The 21668-nt window shown below is 38.8% G+C and overlaps 1 protein-coding gene across 1 annotated transcript in view; it reads right to left on the bottom strand.

The window, feature by feature from the left end:
• Positions 1–21668, bottom strand: part of SLC15A5 (solute carrier family 15 member 5) — an 81153-nt gene that overhangs the window by 21719 nt on the left and 37766 nt on the right. The window contains exons 6-7 of the mRNA XM_035028141.1: positions 13543–13731; positions 2549–2677 (exon numbers count right to left, since the gene is read on the bottom strand). Of these exons, the coding sequence (XP_034884032.1) occupies positions 2549–2677; positions 13543–13731 (318 nt within the window). The remainder of the gene's footprint in view (positions 1–2548; positions 2678–13542; positions 13732–21668) is intronic.

The raw sequence follows: 21668 nt of genomic DNA, 5'->3' as shown, positions 1-21668 counted from the left end.
AGATTCTCAAGCAAAATGTAGGTTTTCAATGAAATGGATTGCAAGAATAATTGTGTGTAATAGAGAATTTGCCTGGCCTCTGTCCTGGGTCCTGTTTGTTAAACGCTAAACCCTTTGAGTTTCCTGAGTAATTGGAATGTCTTTGTTATTCATGGTGGGCCTCTCCAGCCCCACCTGATGGTTTATACTAATGAGATGACTGCAGAAGGGGCTGGCCAGGCAGGAAGACCAAGCAAGTGATTAGAGGGTTGAGGCTTTGAGCCATATGATAGGAGGGAAGAGGCTGGAGACTGTGTTCAATCACATGGCCAAGGGTTCAATTAATCCTGTGTACATTATAAAACCTCATTGAAAATTCTGCACCCTGAAGTTCAAGTAAACTTCCCTAGTTGGCCATATTCTGTGTATTGTCACACACTGGTACGCCAGTTGGCCACTGCATCCCTGAGGATGAAAGAAGTTTACTTTTGGAACCCTTTTAGATCTTGTTCTGATTTGTAGTTTTTTGCTACCTTTAAGCTGTAATCATAAGTACTGAGCTTTCCTGCGTTCTGTGAGTCATTCTAGCAAATTGTCGAACTGAAGCGGGTCTGTGGGGACCTCCACATTTATAGCCAGCTTATCAAAGGTGACAGCAGTCCTGGGGAACCTCTGAACTTGTGGCTAATGACTAAAGTGAGCACAGTCTTGTGACATTTGGCCTAACTGGATACGTTCCCCAAACATACATAGGGAAAATGTAGATTTATATAAAAGGTAAACTGATAATAATATTTGACTTCGTAGTTCTTCTAGAATATGTCAAATGTGGTGTGATTATAGACATTTTTAAAAGCACATTTTCAGGACACCTGGTGGCTCAGTCAGTTAAGCGTCTGCCTTCAGCTCAGGTCATGTTCTCAGGGTTCTGGGATGGAGGCCTGCATCGGGCTCCCTGCTCAGCAGGGAGTCTGCTTCTCCCTCTCCCCCACTGCTCCCCCTGCTTGTGCTCTCTCTCTCTCTCTCTGACAAATAAATAAAATCTTTCAAAAAAAAAAAAAGCAGATTTTCAGAAACATCCTCATTGGGTAATGTTGAAGAAAATAAACATATGCTGAACACATAAGATGTTTAAGTAGAGATATAGGTAAGACTTTTCCAGGTTACCTTATAAAACTCTAATACCAGTGCTTTGTTTCTTGTTTATACATAAAGAATCTAACCACCAGAGCAGTCAGTAACTTGCTGCCGTTCACACAGTTGTTATGACGGTTTGAATTTTCGTCCTTTGAGAAATGGAACCATATCTCACAAATTCCATGTAGCACAGAGCCTGGCACACAGTAAGTATTCAATACACACTTATTTCGTTTTCTCAGTTAACTAAGACAAGGGCAATAATTTATCTTATTAATGATTATTAATCAATCATTATGATTTAATTAATGATAATAATCATTAATCAATCAAGGATTGTACATTTGTTCCCTAGAACTCTACTCCACCTATCATCAAATTTATCATTCTTAATTTTACTGCTTCCCTACACCCCTGGAAATTTTGTGAGGATTTGGGAGTGTTTATTTCCTTGTCATGGTATTCCCCAATGTCCAGTGTTGTGCCTGGAACAGAGTGGGTCATCCATAAATATTTTTTGAATGAAGATAGTGTTAAAAAGGGTTTCTCATTCATAGAAGTTAATTTTTCCATAGTTTGAAAGTAAGTAAATTAAATTTGTTACAGGAGAACACAAACCAACACTCTCTTTCATTATTTTAAGTGCACAACTGTAAGTACCTTTGAAAGTAGAGAATAAACTTTTGTGTTTTCATAAAATAAGCAAAAGTAAATTTAGAAAAAAAAAGTTAAGCCATGTTAACATCTTAGAACAAATAAAGGAAAAAGCCTGTAGATCTAAAATACAGCCAAAGACATTTCACCATGACATCTAATCATTGTCATCTGCCAATTTTTCTGTTAGCACATGTATGAGTACTACTTTTTTGTTGCACGTGAATTTTTCAGATGGGGTTTCTCCTGATCAATTTCTATGGGAAAAATTTTCCAAGACGATTTGCTATTCAATTCACGGTCTCTTTTTGATTGCATAGACATGATTTCTGGAAAATCACAGGGAAAAAAGATCATCCAGATACCCCATTCTCCTACATTTCCACAGGACTTACCTTTTCTGAGGATTATCTATGCCAACTATGAGGCATTGTTGATATGACCTTACTGAAAGATCTAATAAGAATATAACGAACTATTTGTTTTAAAATACCCTAGAGAAAGACAGCAGACAGGGTCTCATGAGAAGTGACATTCTGTAATTACCTCCTCCTATCAAAAGAAAAACAATTCCCAGAAATTAATGAATACAGCAAGAGTCTATTTCCTATCTTAATTCTATCTTAATTGCAAAAGTGGATCAATTAAAAAAAGACCACACTGGCAAAGCCCTTCTTTTAAGATTTTGTCTCCCAATTCTCTAGTCATCAAATCGATATATATACACATATATATATACACACATATATATATAAATATACCATGAACCTATTTTTACCTTCTGAGATGAGATATACCAACTCCACTAGCAATGCCCCCATGAAACAACCAAATCCATTGAACAGTGTCAAGAAATTCATAGAGGTTCCTCTGATGGTATTCGGAACAAATCTATGTATTACAGAGACTGAAAGGAAAAGAGAAAGTCAAAATTTAGAACATTCCCTGTAAAATACTTCCATAGATGTTATTCAAATTAGTGTTGATCATACCTCAAAGAAAGTTTACTGATAAAGGCAAAATTTGGGTTGGACTTCGTTAAAGTTACTATAATAAGACATACTATGATGTTACAATTTACATATGTCTAAAAGGAGTAAAATAGGGGCACCTGGGTGGCTCAGTTGTTAAGCGTCTGCCTTCAGCTCAGGTCATGATCCCAGGGTCCTGGGATCAAGCCCCGCATCGGGCTCCCTGCTAATGGGAAGCCTGCTTCTCCCTCTCCCACTCCTCCTGCTTGTGTTCCCTCTCTCGCTGTGTCTCTGTCTGTCAAATAAATAAATAGAATCTTTAAAAAAAATAAATAAAAGGAGCAAAATATGGCAAAACATACTCTTGTATAGCTACAAGGAAAATTTAACCTACTTGGTGGTTTGTGTGTCCCAACATACTCATCCAAATTTCACCCCCATTTAAATATTTCTTATTAATTTTGGGTTAGGGTGAGGCTTGTACTAGGTAATATGACAATCTAGTAATAAGGTCTATGATTCTGTGATTCTATGTAAATCATTAGTTTCCCCATAGAAAACTTGAATTTATCATATAAAATTAACATGGAGGTTAAGAGGATGGGTTCTGGAGTTAGACAAGTTTTTGCTAAAATCTCAGGTCAACTATCTACTACCTCTGTAATTTTAAGTAAGTTACTTAAACTTTCCAACCTCAGTGTTCTTCTCTATAAAATGGGAACAATATCATCACTCACTTGCAGAGGTGCTGTGGCTCTTACTTGCTATAATGTATGTATAATACTATAATATATGTAAAATGCTGACTTGTAGGAACTGAATCAGGTTGGCTATTTTTTTTTTTTAAAGATTTTATTTATTTATTTGACAGTGAGAGACACAGCGAGAGCAGGAACACAAGCAGGGGAATTGGAGAGGGAGAAGCAGGCTTCCCACGGAGCAGGGAGCCCGAAGTGGGGCTCGATCCTAGGACCCTGGGATCATGACCTGAGCTGAAGGCAGACGCTTAACGACTGACCCACCCAGGCGCCCCATGGTTGGCTATTTTTAACAGTATTAATCTTACCAAGTCAAACGGCTCCTACTTGTGCGAAGTCCCTTACATGCATTTAAATTATCCTATTTATGGAGAGGTTACCTAAAGAGAGACTATAGTTTAAGCTTCAGGTCTCCAAAAGGGTTATCTTCCTTCTCCCAAGTCATTGTTGGGGTAATGGTGGCAAGAGGTTGAAAAAAAATCATGGAGGAAAAAAATTTTTTTAGAAATTTCAATCACAAATAATTTTTTTGAACAGACTCTTGATTATAGAGAACAAATTGATGATTACCAGAGGGGAGGGGTTGGCGGGATGGGTGAAATAGGTGATGGGGATTAGGGGGCACACCTGTGATGAGCACCAGGTGATGTATGGACTTGCTGAATTGTACACCTGAAACTAATATAAACTGTGTGTTAACTAACTGAAATTCAAATAAAAACTTAAAAAGCGCCCCCCCCAAATTTTTCTGGTATCAGACATAGATGAAAATGAGTATATCTGATTTTGTACATATGATATTAACTATATTAAAATATGCATGGCAACCTTAGGAGTACATGCTAAAATATTTACAACATTTATCATGATATGATATCTGGGATTTGCTTCAAAATTATACAACGAGGAGAAAGAGAGTGTGCAAGTGAGGGTAGAGATGAGACAAGTTTGGCGGGCGTGAAAATGATTGAAGCTGGAATGTGAATACACAGGAATTTATTGCACTAATCTCTTTTGTATTATGTGCGGTGAAAAATTGGAAGGAAATACATAAAATAACAGGAACAGTGTTAGCTTTGAGTGGTTGAATTATCGGATTTTTAAATTTCCTTCTCCTTCTCTTTTGTACTTTGCAAATTTGTCTACAGTGAGAGATCATAAATAAACATTAAAGTTCATTTAAAAAAGAAAAGTGGTGATAGAAAACCAATATACCGGAGAGGCTAAACCTTTAGTTTCCTTTTCTTTTCTTTTTTTTTAGATAAGGGGGGACAGAGGGAGAGGGGGAGAGAGAGAGAATCTCAAGCAGGCTCCATGCCCAGCACTGAGCCCAGCTCAGGGCTCGATCTCATGACCCTGAGATCATGAGGTGAGCCACAATCAAGAGTTGGATGCTTAAGTGACTGAGCCACCCACGTGTCCCTTAGTTTCCTTTTCTAGAAAGAGATCTTATTATCACCTCCCTTCTCTCTCAGGAAAACGTCACCCCTTGTTTACCTGCTCTTTACCGCAGAAAAACTCTGCATTTGTTCAGCCCTTTTAAATAAACTTACTAATACGTGATGTAAATGTATTCATGTGCCTTCCTAGCGTTCATTTAACATTTCTATTTTGGTTTCTGCATGTCCTCCACGTGTTTTTATTTATCATCCAATAAACATTCAAAGGAGTCCCTATCTGTGCTCCAGGAAAGAGGCTGCGTGCTGAGGCTGAGGCTGAGGCCACCCTCCGCTCAGGTACTGGGGCATCTTTCCTAGATTTTCCACTCTGGGCAGACGGAGAGCAGAGACATGCACGGAGCTAAGGGCAGTGCTAAACAGGCAGTTAATAGCATTAATACCATAAATACTTATTGGAGGTGAAGATAATGATGGAGATAAATAAAATATCGTGGAGAAGGTCTTCAAATATCGGCGGCAAGGGGCCATGGGTACCACAGCTCTCTTGTGGAGTGCAAATCACCCGCAGGAGCCCGAGGCCAAGCTCACAAGTTTTTTTTTTTCAGGGAGATCCGGAGGACAATATGAGGGAAACGCTGACGATGTTTTGGGAAGAAATGATTCACTGTTATAAAAAGGATTTGGCTTATGAACTTTCCTTTCTATAAATATGAGGAGACAAACAATGGGCAGAAAGACTAAGTAGGCCGATTTCTTTCACTGAGAAAAAGCAGAACGTACAAGCCCATTATTACTCTGCTAGTTAATTATTAATCCTATGCTTTTCTCTTGCTAGAACTTCTGGTGCAGTATATAATTCATGAACACACTTTGCCAGTTCTCTGCCTGCTGGTTAATCTCTCTTTGGTGTCGTTTTAGTCGTTTTGAAAGCCTTTGGTTCCCTTTTAGAGGACTTAGCTTTTCAAGTCCTCGGAACTCCATTTTCAGGCACCGGCTTGCATGTTCTGATCTCTTTCAACTTTAGTGATCATCAACCTGATTTTTTAGGCTCTGTGGTACTTCTTTTTGCACATAATAGCATAGATAGTATCCACAAGTCTGCCACTATTCCAAAATTCTCATTTTACCATGAAGACACAGTAAAGAATATTCAGTGTGTGTGAAAGCTGGTCTTGCCAAGGAGAGCTGAAATGTGCCTCCAGGTAGAGGCTGGTTAGTGCTTGCAAAGATGCCCCATCACAGCATCTGGGCAATCTGCAGACCGTGGGGCTATAACCACCTTCCTGAGGCCCCTGGTACTGGGGACTCATTGCTGAAATTTCTTTTACTCCAACTGTTCTTAAACTGTTAGACCGATTATGTTTGGTGAGAAGTTATTTCGAACACGTGTAAGAGAAGTACCTCAGTCCCAGAAAATGGAACTTCATCCTATTAGCCATTTTCAGATCATCATTCCTTCCTCATCCCTAAAAAGCTTCAGCTTATTGTTTCTGATTATATCAATATTATTCGATGGTATCACCTAATACTTCTCTTTTGTGCAGGCATCTGTTAATCTCTAGGACATTTTCCTCTGTTACTCAAAGTCATCAGCTCATCTCTCCTCGTCACATTCTCCAGTTCTATTCCTGCCTCAGTTCCTGGCAATTTTATCGTATATAGAGACCACCCTTCAAAACTTCCATTCTGCTAGATCTTGATTTCTCAGTTCCTTGAACTTCTTTCTAGTGTCCTCATCCTCCACTCTACCTTAGCCACTCATTACCATGCTCACACCCTGAACCTTGTCCCTCAGACCAGGAGTTGGTGAACTACCATCAGGTAAGTTTCGGCCTGCCACCTATTTATAAATAAAGTTTTATTGGAACACAGCCACACCCATTCATTAGATATGCCTATGACGGCTCATATACCACAATGACAGAGTTGAGTAGTTGTAACAGAGACTGGTGTGAAAAGCCTATTTACTATCTGACACTTTTCAGAAAGTTTGCCAACCCATGCCCTAGGCCAGTAATTGTAAGCACTCCATAATCTCAACTTTCATCCCTCTCTGACTACAACTTCCTGTCTTCCCAGTTTACTGCCTGCTACTCAACCACAAAAATGTTTTGACTCCTTCAGGACCTCCACTCTATCGCTCCTTTCATTATTCCTCTTTCATGAGGAACATAAAGGTATGCTCCTACTACTCTTTTTAGCCAAGTTAAGTCCCATAGTCAATTGTTAGGATCATATTCTTTAACATACCCTCATTCCCTTGCCTTTCTCTTGCTTTCTGGAAATTGATTGGCCCAACAATTCCCTCTCTGCCATCTCTGCTCCTAGATCCATGCAGCCTAATGTTTCTGGAAGAAACACACAAAACCATGTTGACCAACTCATTTTAAATTCCTGACCACACACCTCAAATGGTCTCCTAATGCACCCTGGCAATGTTCTATATCTCCCTAGTGCATTCACTCTCTCATTGTCTTAGACAACAATTTCATACCTCTCTCTCTCCTCAAACCCTCAACTATACTCTCCCATCCTCACTCAGAGCTCATGGCCTGACATCCTACTTCACTGAAAAAAAAATCAATCAGCCAGAAAAGAATTTCCACAGAAATCTTCTCGCCTATTTATGCACTCATGAGTTTCTGCATCTACACACTCTGCCCTCCAAACTGTTACCATTGATAAATCATCCTTGCTACTATCTAAAGCCACGTTCTCAACTTGTAAATTAGATCTCAAACTCTCTTCTTGCAGTAATTTCCCCCTCCCTAATATCATCAACTGTCCTCTCTTTTTGTTTAAATTTTCCCTCTCTTTTGAATCATTCCCACCAACATGCTGTATGATGCCATTATCTTTCCTTCCTCAAACACAAGTAAAAACTTGTTCTTAACCCAATTCCTTTGTCGGCTACTGTCCCATTTCTTTGTTCTCTTTTGCAGCAAAATTCTTAAGATAAATTATCTGTAGTTCTTCTCTTTCCATTATCCCTTAAACTCATTCTAACAGGCTTTAGAGCATTCCGATATCCCACATAAGAAAGCTCTTTTCCAAACTGCCAATAACTGCCAAATTGCTCAATCTGATGGTCAATTCTCAGTCCTCATCTTGTTTGACATATTAGGAACATTTGACGCGGATGAACACTCCTTCCTCCTTGATAGCATTTCTTCATACGACTTCTAAGATATTGCTCTTTTGGTTTTGCTTTTTCTTGCTTGTCACTTCTTTTCTCTCATCTTTGCAAATTTCTCATCTTCTTTTAATGTCTTAATGATGACGTGCTTCTGGGTTGAGTTCCTGAATCCTCTTCTTTGTCTATACTGACTCCCAATGTGCCCCAATGCCCTTGGTGATCTCAATTAGTCCTGTTGCTTTAAATACCATTGATATGGTTATGACTCTCAAATTTGCTATATCCCCTAGTTCAATATGAAAATACATACGTGGATATCCAATTCTTATTTATCACTTCAACCTGACACATTATTTATGTCCAAAACTAAACGGGTGATTTTCTCTCCAAAGCTTGTTCCACCTGTAGCCTTTTGTCTCTCTGCAGGTGACAACTCCATCCTTACAGGTGCCCAGGTCGTAAACTTTGATGTCATCACTAATTCTTCTCTTTTTCTCATATCCTGTTGTTCCTTCTTCAAAATATAACTAAGCTTGGATTATTTCTCACTACCCACACTGCTACTATCCTGGTCTGAGGTACTCATTTCTTTCCTTAATTCATCAATCTTCTATCTTTTTCCTCACTGTAGTATATTCTTAATCTATCCTTTTCCTCAGGGTAGTATGTTCTCCACAGCAGAGAGATGGGTTCTTTAAAAGTGTAAGTAATATTGTGTCATTCCTTTTCCCATTTCTCTCAGAGCCCAAGTCAGAGTCTTTACAATGGCCACTCTCTTCCTCACTCTCCTCCAACTTCACGAGACCCCTTCCACTTCATTGCCAGATATACTCCCATCTTTGCATTTAAGGACTCCATTGCTAACAGTAATGTGTGGCTGACTCCCTCAAGTGTTTCAAGTCCTTGCATATTACCTCTCATTGAGGTCTATCCTGATCTATCTCTTAATGCTGCAACCTGCTACCTCCTATGCTTGGCACTCCTGAACCCCCTTATCCTGTTCTATCTTTTCTTTTTCTATGGTACTTATCACCCAATATGTTCTGTAATTTAATTATTTATTACATTTGTTGTTTATTATCTTTCTCCCTTTGATAGAATGTAGGTTCTACAATGGCAGAAATTTTCATCTTTTTTTTTTTAAATTGATTTGCCTTAAGGTTCTCGAGTAGTGTTAAGCATATTGTAGATACTAACACAGTATTTTTTGAATAAATGAAACAAACACAAGTTATGAGATAGCTGGAGTATTACAATGCTATAATTAAGACATAATTTGAAAAGTTTTCTATGTGTGTTTTTTTTTTCTTTCTTGTAGATCATCTCCAAAGTATAACATGACTTAATATGGTCAACAATGTCCACTGAAATTTGGGGAGTAATCCACTGTGCTTCCTTGCTCAATGCCATCAATGTAGGACATTGTCATTAATTTGAGTGATATATTTTTATTGTACACACATAGAAATAGCTATAGATTTTATTAATTTGTTTATTCAGTATATTTATTAGTCATCTGCTCTGTACATGCACTTTTTTTTTTAAAGATTTATTTATTTATTTGAGAGAGTGAGAATGAGAGAGAGTACATGAGAGTGGGGAGGGTCAGAGGGAGAAGCAGGCTCCTTGCTGAGCAGGGAGCCCGATGCGGGACTCGATCCCAGGACTCCAGGATCATGACCTGAGCCGAAGGCAGTTGCTTAACCAACTGAGCCACCCAGGCGCCCCATGTACATGCACTTTTAAGGAAGGAAGTACATTAGAACATAAGGATGGACAATAAGGATAAGAATCTTGACTTAAAGATCGCACATTCTCACGGTAAGAAGCAGGCAGTAAATATACACATATAAATAAGATAATTGCAGGTCCTGACAAGTGCTATTAGAAAAAATGGAAGAGGGCAATGGAGTGAAAGTGATAGGATCATCTGGACAGCCTCTCTGAAGAGATAATCTTTGAGAAAATTTGATGCTGAGAAGAAGCCAGACACTTGAAATCAGAGGAAAGGGGATTCTGGGTAGAGAGAAGAGCAAATACAAAGGCCTTGGGATGAAAATAAGTTTGACACTTTAGAAACACAGAATGAAGATCATTAAATTTCTAGTGGAGTGGTCAGAGGGAATAATGTTATAAAATGTAGTGGGAGCAGTACGAGAGGCAAAACCATGTACAGTCTTATTCACCATTTAAGGAATTTATCTCCAAAATCCTATTGAGAAATCAGAAATTTCTTTTGGAAAGAGCATGATGGCTGCTTTGAAGAATGGACTCCTGGGGCGGGAGAATAAGCAGGGAGACAAGTTAGGAGGCTCTGATAGAATTGGTGTGATAATGGTGACCGCGGAGACTGGCGGAGAGCAGAGAAGATAGTGAGACACGGCCAGATTGAGATTACATTTCAGAATAAAGACTAAGTCTTGCTTTTGTATTAGAGGCGAGAAGTAAGGGGAACAAAGGGATTTAGGATGACTCATGTGAGAAAGACGCAATTTCCCTCACACTACCAGGTCCTTGGTGTTCAGCTTGTGGTAGGTGTGGTAGAAAGAGCTATGAGCAGGACATCTGTGCTTGAGTCCTGAGTCTTGCCCTGTTCATTCAAGTGAAAGATTAGAATACTAATAGTAGCAGCACACATCATAGTTGCTAATTATTGAGTGATGTCTATATACTAGATACTCTGCTTTTTCCTCTACATAAAATATTTAACTTAGTCCTGACAACAACCATTCCCCATTTTATAGATGATGAGAAAGGCTCAGAAACGCAGAATAATTTATCTAGAGTCACACATTTAATCAATGGCAGAACTGGGGTTAAAGCCCTGGGTTTAAACTCATATTTGTCTGATTTTAAGACCATAGATATTAACCACTATGTTGTACTGCCTCCCAGAAGAGTAATTCTTTTTTTTGTTTGTTTGTTTATTTGTTTGTTGGTTTAGTAATTCTTCAATTTACAGTTCAAAACACCCTTCACATGTTGTCATTTAATTCTCAAAGAGTAGTCCCCATTCCGATTGATTCTTACACTGCTGCTGTGATATAAGGAAGAATTTTAATTATTTCCATTTTAAAAGATCAGAAAGGTGAAGCTTAGAGGTTACATGAATTCTCAAGGTCACAAATGTAGTAAGTGACAAAGCTGGGAATCAAAACAAAGTCTTCTGGTTCTTACCCCATGATAAATAGCAGATAAGACAATTGACTTAGTTGGATGTTGGTTTCCTGATGGGTAAATCAGGGAAGGGTAGACCAAGTGGTTTATATTACATGATCTGCCTTTTTAATAGTCTATGGTTTTAAGTACCACCTTGGCTTTTGTATGTTGAACCACTATTGCTAAGCTGGCTGGGAATTTCCTGACTGCATTCATTCATCACCTGCATTCATTACCTTGCTTCACTTCTAGCTTACAGAATTTTGGCTACTTCCAACAATTTTCTGGAAACCACATCAGGGAAGTCACAAACATTTGTGTAGTGACATTCTTTTACAGTTCTTTTGTATTTCTTGTAGTGTCAAACATTGATAGCCACATCTTAGAATCTCATAAAACAATTTATTTATATAAAATGTATTGAGTGGAATGATTTAAAATTATAAAAAGAAGTCTAATACAGGGGTGCCTGGTTGGCTCAGACAGTTAAGCATCCAACTCTTGATTTTGGCTCAGGTCATGATTGCACGGTCAGGAGACCGAGCCCTGAGTCAGGCTCCTCGCTCAGTGGGAAGTCTGCTTGAGATTCTGTCTCTCTCCCTCTCCCTCTGCCCTTCAACCCCACTCTCTCTCGCTCTAAAAAAAAATAAATAATTTTTTTTAGTTTTTTTTTTTTTAAAAGATTTTACTTATTTATTTCAGAGAGAGAGAGAGAGAATACAAGCTGGGAGAGGAGCATATGGAGCAAGAGAAGCAGACTCCCCGCCAAGCAGGGAGCCTGATGTGGGACTCCATCCCGGGACCCCAGGATCATGACCTGAGCCGAAGGCAGATGCTTAATCAACTGAGCCACCCAGGTGCCCCAAATAAATAAATCTTCTTAAAAAAAGATGTCTAATAGACATATGATTATAATTCCATAAACTTTCTTTTTCTTGTCTTTTTTTTTTTTTCATTTTTGAAAGGTGGACTGCCACATGCAGCACCTCATTTGGATGTGTCTGGAGTCTTGGAAACTTGGCTACCCTACATTCTCCTACAAATGGATGCTGAGAGCTTGTTTGGAGGTTCTAGCATGGGAATGCAGCTACTCATATACTCTTGACTGAAGAATGTTCCTCTTCTATGGGGTAAGTCATCTTTTTCCACCTAGTGTGCAGCTTTGGGAGGGATGCACGTTCGGTGGTGAGGGAAGAAGGGAACACCTGCCTAGCCAACCAGATCAGCCGAATTAACCCTGAAGATCAATGGGGTGACAGATGTCACAGTCAGATCGCCTTCACATCCTACACAGACTTTATTAATTGCTTTTATTTTTACCTTTTTCAATGAATTGCTTTGGTATCATATATGTATGTATATGTATGCATATATATGTATATCCTTATTAAATATGTACAGTTAAGGAATTTGGAAATAACTGGAGATAATAGAATAATTGAAGATTTTGGACAAGTGAAATTATCAGAACTGTCATTTAAGATGATTACACTAAAGGTCATGTGCTGATTGATAGAGTGGGAGAGATAGCAGAGGTAGGAAGATAGGAAGTTAAAAAATAATCTTGGTAAAGTATAATGAGTTACAATCAGGGCTACCACTGCAGGGAAATATAAGGAAGGTAAAAAATAAGATGCAATAGATTACACTGATAAATACACACACACGCGCTCACACACACACACACTGCTGTACTGCAAGAAGTCACTAAACTATCTTGATGAATTTTAAAGTGGCTAGTTTAATTAATATCAGCAATCTAGATAATCCAGAAAACCCTGGATATTTAATAAAGTTATTTTGAACCTGTCTTATGAAACACTAGTGATCACACTTAATTTAGTATAACTTAATTTAAAGACATTGAGTTATCTGGAAAATTGACTCAAATTTTCATTTCATTTGCATGTTTATACATTCTCAGAGTGCATTATAAATGTCATTTTTGGAGGGAGTGATACGTGAATTTATCTGTGAGTGAGAGGGTGGGAGGTGGGAAGAAGAAAGACAGAGAGGAGAGTTTTCATCTTAGTATATTGGACTTGTCTTCTAGGTTTTAGCAGTTTTTTCCTCCTGTTGTGTATTTGACCAAATAGTTACTGCCTTTAACTAAGTTTGTAAATCTTTCCTTCCACCTACATTCAGGTAGAATTAATAATTGCTCTGTATCTGGTAGATGAATAAAGAGAAATTAAACATTTTTTTTTAATGAGGTTGATAAATAGGCTTGTTTCGAAGCATTGTGGGAAATCTCCAGGGAGTGAATAGGTCACCAACGGCTTGAGGTGATGTGTTCTGTGTAAAGACTCAGTGTGTTCTTACATGCGGTGATGAAATCGTTTACTCACAGACTGGGTTGACCAGTGTTTCAGCCACTCCAAGTAAAACGTACTGAAGAACCAGGTGGAAACAGGGCATGGAAGAAACGGTGAGGACTTTGCCTGAAAGAGGCTGCTCCATTGGAGGGAAGTGTTTTCTGTGTATTTCAAAGAAGCCAGCTACCATCACAGACAATGCAGCAGAAAGATTTCCAGTGACTGCAGGAAAATAATACAGACAAAAAAGAAAGAGAGAGAGAAAGAAAAAGCCCTAAATCAGTGTAATAGGCCATAGCATTTCTTACACATTGACACTCGGGATGTTTCCTCAGTGTTTTTTGCCCTGGGAATATTCAGGTGGCAGCTAACTCTGTTATCTGACTATCCTGTGCTTTGACTCTGGTCTCTCAGAAACAGCTGTACCGATTCCCTATTTCCCGACTTACTGCATAGAGTGCCTCTGGAAAGTTAGTTAACCTCCTGATCACTTTCCTCAGCTCCAAGGTGGAGTTAATGATGCTTACCTTTGTAGGGCAACTATGAGACTTCAATAAGATACTCTCCTGGTATTATTATAACAGCTCCTGGTAGCAATAGGGAGCAATTATTGAAGATAAAGCAATAGTTTTGAATTTTTGTCCTCAGATAAGATATATTATTTTTGATAACTTTTTAAGATTTATATGGCTCAAAAATAGTTTGGGGGAAATGTAAAACAAAGTGATCTCTTCACAAGGTTTTAATGACTTAAAAATGGTTTGACCTCAATGAGATACCACCTCACACCAGTCAGAATGGCTAAAATTAACAAGTCAGGAAATGACAGATGTTGGCGGGGATGCAGAGAAAGGGGAACTCTCCTACACTGTTCGTAGGAATGCAAGCTGGTGCAACCACTCTGAAAAACAGTATGGAGTTTCCTCAAAAAGTTGAAAATAGAGCTACCATACGACCCAGCAATTGCACTGCTGGGTATTCACCCTAAAGATACAAATGTAGGGACCCGAAGGGGTATGTGCACCCTGATGTTTATAGCAGCAATGTCCACAAGCGCCAAACTATGGAAAGGGCCAAGATGTCCGTCGACAGATGAATGGATAAAGAAGATGTGGTATATATATATGCAATGGAATATTATGCAGCCATCAAAAGGAATGAAATCTTGCCATTTGCAATGACGTGGATGGAACTGGAAGGTATTATGCTGAGCGAAATAAGTCAATCAGAGAAAGACATGTATCATATGATCTCACTGATATGAGGATTTCTTAATCTCAGGAAACAAACTGAGGCTTGCTGGAGTGGTGGGGGTGAGAGGGATGGGGTGGCTGGGTGATTGACATTGGGGAGGGTATGTGCTATGGTGAGCGCTGTGAATTATGTAAGACTGTTGAATCACAGACCTGTACCTCTGAAACAAATAATACATTATATGTTAAAAAAAAAAGAAGAAGAAGATAGCAGGAAGGGAAGAATGAAGGGGGGGAAATCAGAGGGGAGACGAACCATGAGAGACTATGGACTCTGAGAAACAAACTGAGGGTTCTAGAGGGGAGGGTGGTGGGGGATGGGTTATCCTGGTGATGGGTATTAAAGAGGGCACGTTCTGCATGGAGCACTGGGTGTTATAGGCAAACAACGAATCATGGAACACCACATCAAAAACTAATGATGTAATGTATGGTGATTAACATAACATAATAATAATAAAAAATGGTTTTAAGTAATTCGTATTATCAGTCCTCAGTTTTCTGACATTTCTCTGATCTTTGCCGAGAAATATAAAGACTAGAAACTTCTGTTTAGAAAAAAATAGTAAAGGTGAATTAGTTAGATAAAGAATATAAATGGAAACAGTTATTCAAAAAGTCATCTCACTCTTCTTTTCCTTTTACTCTTGAGAAATTGTCTAGAAAATTTTGGTTGAAAATGAGTAGGGATTTTGTTATGATTTTGTTACAGTTTATATCCACTGCAACATTCCATTTCTCAATTTATCATTCATATTATTGGACTTAATCCAATCGTTAGAGCAGAGGCCAACTTGAGCTTGATGGAATTTACTTGAAATTTAGAGATAGTCACATTTTGCTAACTTGCATAAAATTTCAGATAAGGCAAAGCTTTCAATTGAAAAAAATCAATCTAATGTTTAAACAGCTTAGTGTTTGTTTTGGTTGATAGAGAAACTGGTAGGTAAATTTTTTGATTATATCTCAGTATTTAAATGTATCTGTAAAGTCTGCTCTTTACTGAGTCTCTAAGAAATAGAAGGTGTAAAGAAAAGGGTGGAAATCTGAATAACAGGAAATTTGAGGAATTATTTATTTATTTTTATTTGAAATTAGGTTCCATAAAGGCTCATTCAGAGTGGGGTTGAGATTTTGGTTCTTCAAACAGCTCATATAAAAAATTTGAGTTTCAGGGCACCTGGGTGGCTCAGTTGGTTAAAGCAACTGCCTTCGGCTCGGGTCATGATCCTGGAGTCACTGGATCGAGTCCCACATCGGGCTCCCTGCTCAGCGAGGAGCCTGCTTCTCCCTCTGACCCTCCCCCCTCTCATGTACTCTCTCTCATTCTCGCTCTCTCAAATAAATAAATAAATCTTTAAAAAAAAATTTGAGTTTCAATATTATCTACTTTTAAGATCATATTCATCATATAATTGCATTTATTTAGATTACTTGGCACATTATAGGCTCATCAGAAAAAGAGCTAATATGTCAATTCAATTTAGTATTTACTCTCTTCCTGCTCTATGCAAGGCAGTATGTTAGGCACAGTTGGAGATATAAGATTAAAAAAATATCTGTTCTCAGTCATTGCAGACTCCTATTCTATTGGGGAATCTAAGAAGAAGAACTTTCTAGCTGGGGAGGTGAGAGAAATAATTTTATGCTTTAGAGAAAGAAGGGTGTCCATATGAAGAGGTGAAGGCAACATCATTGGCATGAGCAAAAGCACAGAGTTGTGAAAGATTCAGACAGATTTTCGGAATAGTGAGAAACAAGTTATTTGGGCATCGGGCGACAAGATAGATTGGGGTCAGATCATAAGAGCCATTTAATATATTTTTAAGGAATTTGTAAATTGCTCTGAAGATAATGGAATCACTGAAGATGTGCGACACAAGTGAAATGATTAGAACTGTCATTTGGGATGATTATTCTAAAGGCTATGTGCTGGGTGATAGAATGGGAGAGATAGTGGAGGTGGGAAGATAGTTAGGAAGTTAAAAAATAATCTTGATAAAGTATAATGGGGGCCTAAGTTATAGTCATGGCTCCCAATTCCAGGAAACATAGAGAATAGAAACATAAGATGCAATAGATTCCACTGATAAAACCATAGCTAGAGCAAGGAGGAAGCAGATGTTAATGTTGAGTATAAGTCCAGGTGACTGGAAAGACGGTAGTGCCAATAATATAAATAAGACCCAATGAATCATGGAACACTGCATCAAAAACTAATGATGTGATGTATGGTGATTAACATAACATTAAAAAAAAAGACCCATGATAGGGAGAAAATCAATTTGGTTTTGAGTTGAGGTAGAGGCACAAAGAGATAATTTAAAGAGAAGTACTCAGAAAACAATTGAAAATGTGAATCATAGGTCAGAAGATGGGTTCAGTCAAGCGATAAAGGTTAATGAATCATCCATGGAATAGAAATTTAAGGTCAGGTGAAATTAAAAAATGATGGGGAGCAAGGGAAGAGAACATCTAAGCAACGCTTTTAAACATATTTGCATGTAGGGGCAAGAAAAAGAGCTAAAACCATGGAAAGAAAGGTCAGAAAGATAAGTAATCTCTAAGGGAGGTTTTCAAAGAGGTGGTTACACAAAACAGAACTTTTGATCTTTCCCCTACTTCTTCTTCACTCTTCCCCATCTCCTCCAGTACCTTCACATACTCAAGGCAGAAATCTGGGGTCCTCTGTCTTTCCCCCATCTCCAAATATATTCTTAAGTTATCCAGATTCTATTTCAAAATATATTGTGAATTAACCTGCTTCACTTTATAGCCACTGCCATCATTCTAGTCCAAGTCATTATTATTTTTAACCCAGACAATGTGCAATAACATATTTAATGGTCTTCCTGTTTTCACTCTTGCCCACCTATACCCTAGTAAGCACCTAACAGTCAAGGAGATCTTGTATAAATGCAAATTCAATGTTACTCTTCTGCTTAAATTCCTTCTATAGGTTTGCATACAGTTAAGATGAAATCCCAAATCTTTACCATGGCCTGTATGATCTAATCTGTGCTTATCATCTCACTCTAATTGCTTGCTACTTTCTCCTCTCTGACCATTTTTCAGCCACATTTTTTGTTTTTTCTTGACTATCTTAAATTCATTCCCACCTTGGAGCCTTTGCTTTGCTCTTCTGAAACATTTTTCCCTACTCTTTACCCACCCACGCTTGCCACTGATATTCAACATATTACTGGAAGTCCTAGCCAGAACAATTAGGCAAGAAGAAGAAATAAAAGGTATCCAAACTCATCAAGTTGTGTACATTAAATATGTACTGCTTTTGTAGATCAATCATACCTCAATAGAGTTTTTTTCATTATTTTTTTTTAAAGATTTTATTTATTTATTTGCCAGAGAGAGAGAGAGGGAGAGTACAAGCAGGGGGAGTGGCAGGCAGAGGGAGAAGCAGGCTCCCTGCTAGGCAAGGAGCCCGATGCGGGATTTGATCCCAGGACCCTGAGAATAGAATTTTTTTTTTAAAGAGACTTATTTTGGGGGCACCCGGGTGGCTTAGTTGGTTAAGTGACCAACTCTTGATTTCGGCTCAGGTCGTGATCTAAGGGTTGTGGTATCGAACCCCGTGGTGGGCTCCATGCTGTGGGTGGAGCCTGCTTGGGATTCTGTCTCTCCTTCTCCCTCTGCCCCTCCACTCCAACTTGCTTGCATGCAAGCATGCTCTCTCTCTGTCTCTCCCAAAAAAATTTTTTTAAAAGAGACTTATTTGGATTATTTTAGGAAGGTCCAACCCCTATTGTAATCAATAGGAGTTGCAATACAGAGAAAATGGAGAGGAAGTTATATTTAAAAAATAAAGGAAAATTTCTCGGATTGAGAGAACAGTGAGAATACCTGTGAATAGTGCAATGGTTGAAAAGGCCTTTACCAGGGCACAATAAAATGGCGTCTTAGAATATCACTGATAGAGAGAATGCTCCAGTCAGGAAAAGAGGTCATAAACAGGAAATAGCATCAGAAGGGCACTGGGCTTTTCAACAGTCTTTCAAGTCTGTGGATTTTATTTTATTATTTTTTTAAGATTTTATTTATTTATTTGACAGAGAGGGACACAGCGAGAGAGGGAACACAAGCAGGGGGAGTAAGAGAGGGAGAAGCGGGCTTCCCACTGAACAGGGAGCCCAATGCTGGGCTCGATCCCAGGACCCTGGGATCATGACCTGAGCTGAAGGCAGACGCTTAACGAATGAGCCACCCAGGCGCACCAGTCTGTGGATTTTAATCAGAGCAATAGCTTCAAAATTATGAAGAAAAAATATTTTCAACCTAGAATTCTATGTACAATCAAATAATCACATGTAAGGGTAAAAAGACTTTCAGTCATATAAATTCTTGGAAAATTTTACTTCCCATATACCCTTTCTTAGGAAGCTGCTAAAAAATAAATGATAATGAAAGAGGAAGTAAGTCAAGAAAGAAGAAGAGGTAATTAGAGATCTAACAAAAAAGAGCACCAGGCAGCCAATCTAGAGGACCATCATGAAGACAGAGATCAAGGGCATAGAAGTCTGCAAGAAGATCTCCAGAGGAAGAGGAGCCTCTACTACTACATTACCTTATGTGTTTTAGCACTGGGACAAAACTAGGGATAGTACGGTGAGACTGGTAGAGCAGTTTGAAACTTAAAAAATAAACAATTTTTTAATGAAATAATTGGGAAAAATCACATACTTTTTAAGTACAGAAAATAAATTTTTATATGAGAAAATTGAATCAAATTCTTTGGTTTTGCCATGAGTGTGTGTGTGTGTGTGTGTGAAACTGATTGCCAATTTAAATAAAAATATTTCTATAATCATATTATTATTATTTTTTAAAAGATTTTATTTATTTATTTGACAGAGAGAGACACAGCAAGAGAGGGAACACAAGCAGGGGGAGCGGGAGAGGGAGAAGCAGGCTTCCCGCTGAGCAGGGAGCCCGATGCGGGGCTGGGTCCCAGGACCCTGAGATCATGACCTGAGCCGAAGGCAGACGCTTAACGACTGAGCCACCCAGGTGCCCCTATAATCATATTATTTAACAGTATTAGACAAACAACACCTAAAATTCGAAAATGATTTGCCTCTGGGAACTATGACTGGATGGTGGAGAAAGCCAGAGCTGGACACCATTATTACTATTGAAAGGCTTTCAGCATTATTTGTTTGCTAACCTGTTTCCTGAATCTAAGTTGAATTCAACTATAAGAAGAAACATGTTTTTATGTATCACCGAGAAAGGAAAAAAGGGCTGCCAATCCATTATAACATGTAACCCAATTTCAGAGATGAATTTCTACATACATATAGGGTTGCTATGGACTGAGTTATGTTCCTTTAAAATAGGAGGTTGACATCTTAACTCCCAATGTGACTATTTGAAGACAGGGGTTTTAGAGACGTAATTAAGGTTAAATGAGGGCATAAGGGTGGGTCCCTAATCCAACTGCACTAATGTTCTTAGAAGAAGAGGAAAAGACACCATGTCTGTGCATGCACAGAGGAAAAGCCATGTGAGGACCTAGCAAGAAGATGGCCATCTGCAAGCCAAGAAGAAAAGCCTTAGGGAAAATCTAGTCTTCCTACACCTTGACCTTGGGCTTATACCATCCAGAACTGTGAGAAAACAATTTCTGTTGTTTAAGCCACCTAGTCTGTGGTATTTTGTTATGGCTGCCTGAGCAAACTGATGCAGGTATGTTCAGGCATTACATAAAAATTAAATTGTACAGGGGCACCTGGGTGGCTCAGTCGGTTGGGCGTCTGCCTTCAGCTCGGGTCGTGATCCCGGGGTCCTGGGATCAAGCCCCACGTCGGGCTCTCTGCTTGGCGGGAAGCCTGCTTCTCCTTCTCCCACTCCCCCTGCTTGTGTTCCCTCTCTCGCTGTGTCTCTCTCTGTCAAATAAATAAATTAAATAAAAAAAAAATTAAGTTGTAGAAATCGCACAAACTATATTGTCCGTGATAATCATATGAACTGTAAAGAAAGTGTTGAGGTAGGTAAGAATAAGTTTTCAAACTTTCTTGTTTTAGAATTTGAATTCTATGAGAGTGTTCTATGATGCCCTTCATCCTAACTAATTTAGGGTAATCTAGATAAAAAACATCAAGTCCACCCCCTCATCCCCCCTTTTTTGGTTATCACCTTGTACTATGTAAACAAGGTTATATTTTATTCAGAAAAGTTTATAGCATTAGAGGAAGTAGCTTAAACAAGATATCTGCAATTTCTTTTTCTGTAAAAGCCCAATAATAAACATTTTTTTTAAAAGGTTTTTTATTTATTTATCTGAGAGAGAGAATGGGAGACAGAGAGCATGAGAGGGGGAGGATCAGAGGGAGAAGCAGACTCCCCGCTGAGCAGGGAGTCTGATGCGGGACTCGATCCAGGGACTCCAGGACCATGACCTGAGCCGAAGGCAGTTGCCTAACCAACTGTGCCACCCAGGCGCCCAATAATAAACATTTTTGATTTTGTGGGACAAAAGGGCAAAATTTTGAAGATACGAAGATAATTCATGCAACAAGAGATAGAATATGTTTTTTATGGATGAAATTCAAAATAGTAATGCTTTTGGGGAGGTGATGGAATTTCACTTAACTGGTGTTTAAAGTTACTCCTTCTTATCATCAGATCAAGAGCAAATGTTCATCTGTGAAAATAATTCTTAGTTTGCCGGCCGTGTAAAAACAAATGGTGGACCAGACTTGACCCTGGCTTAGCCATCAGCTTTTATTGCCTACTCCTGAATTTTAGCTCTGAACAGATGAGAAATAGTGGCAGTTTTTCCTGGGCTCCTGCTACCTATACACCGCATGAAACATGACAGAGCAGTCTCAATGGCCTCTTTCTCTGTCCTTGATACTCAGACGGTAGTCCCTGACCAGCAGCAGAGGT

The sequence above is a fragment of the Mirounga leonina genome, unplaced genomic scaffold (genome assembly GCF_011800145.1).
Source record: "Mirounga leonina isolate KUSES-001 unplaced genomic scaffold, KU_Mleo_1.0 Mir_201, whole genome shotgun sequence".
In the NCBI taxonomy this organism is placed as follows: Eukaryota; Metazoa; Chordata; class Mammalia; order Carnivora; family Phocidae; genus Mirounga; species Mirounga leonina.
The sequence above is the reverse complement of the archived record's forward strand: the minus strand, read 5'-3'. Positions and strand labels throughout refer to the sequence as shown.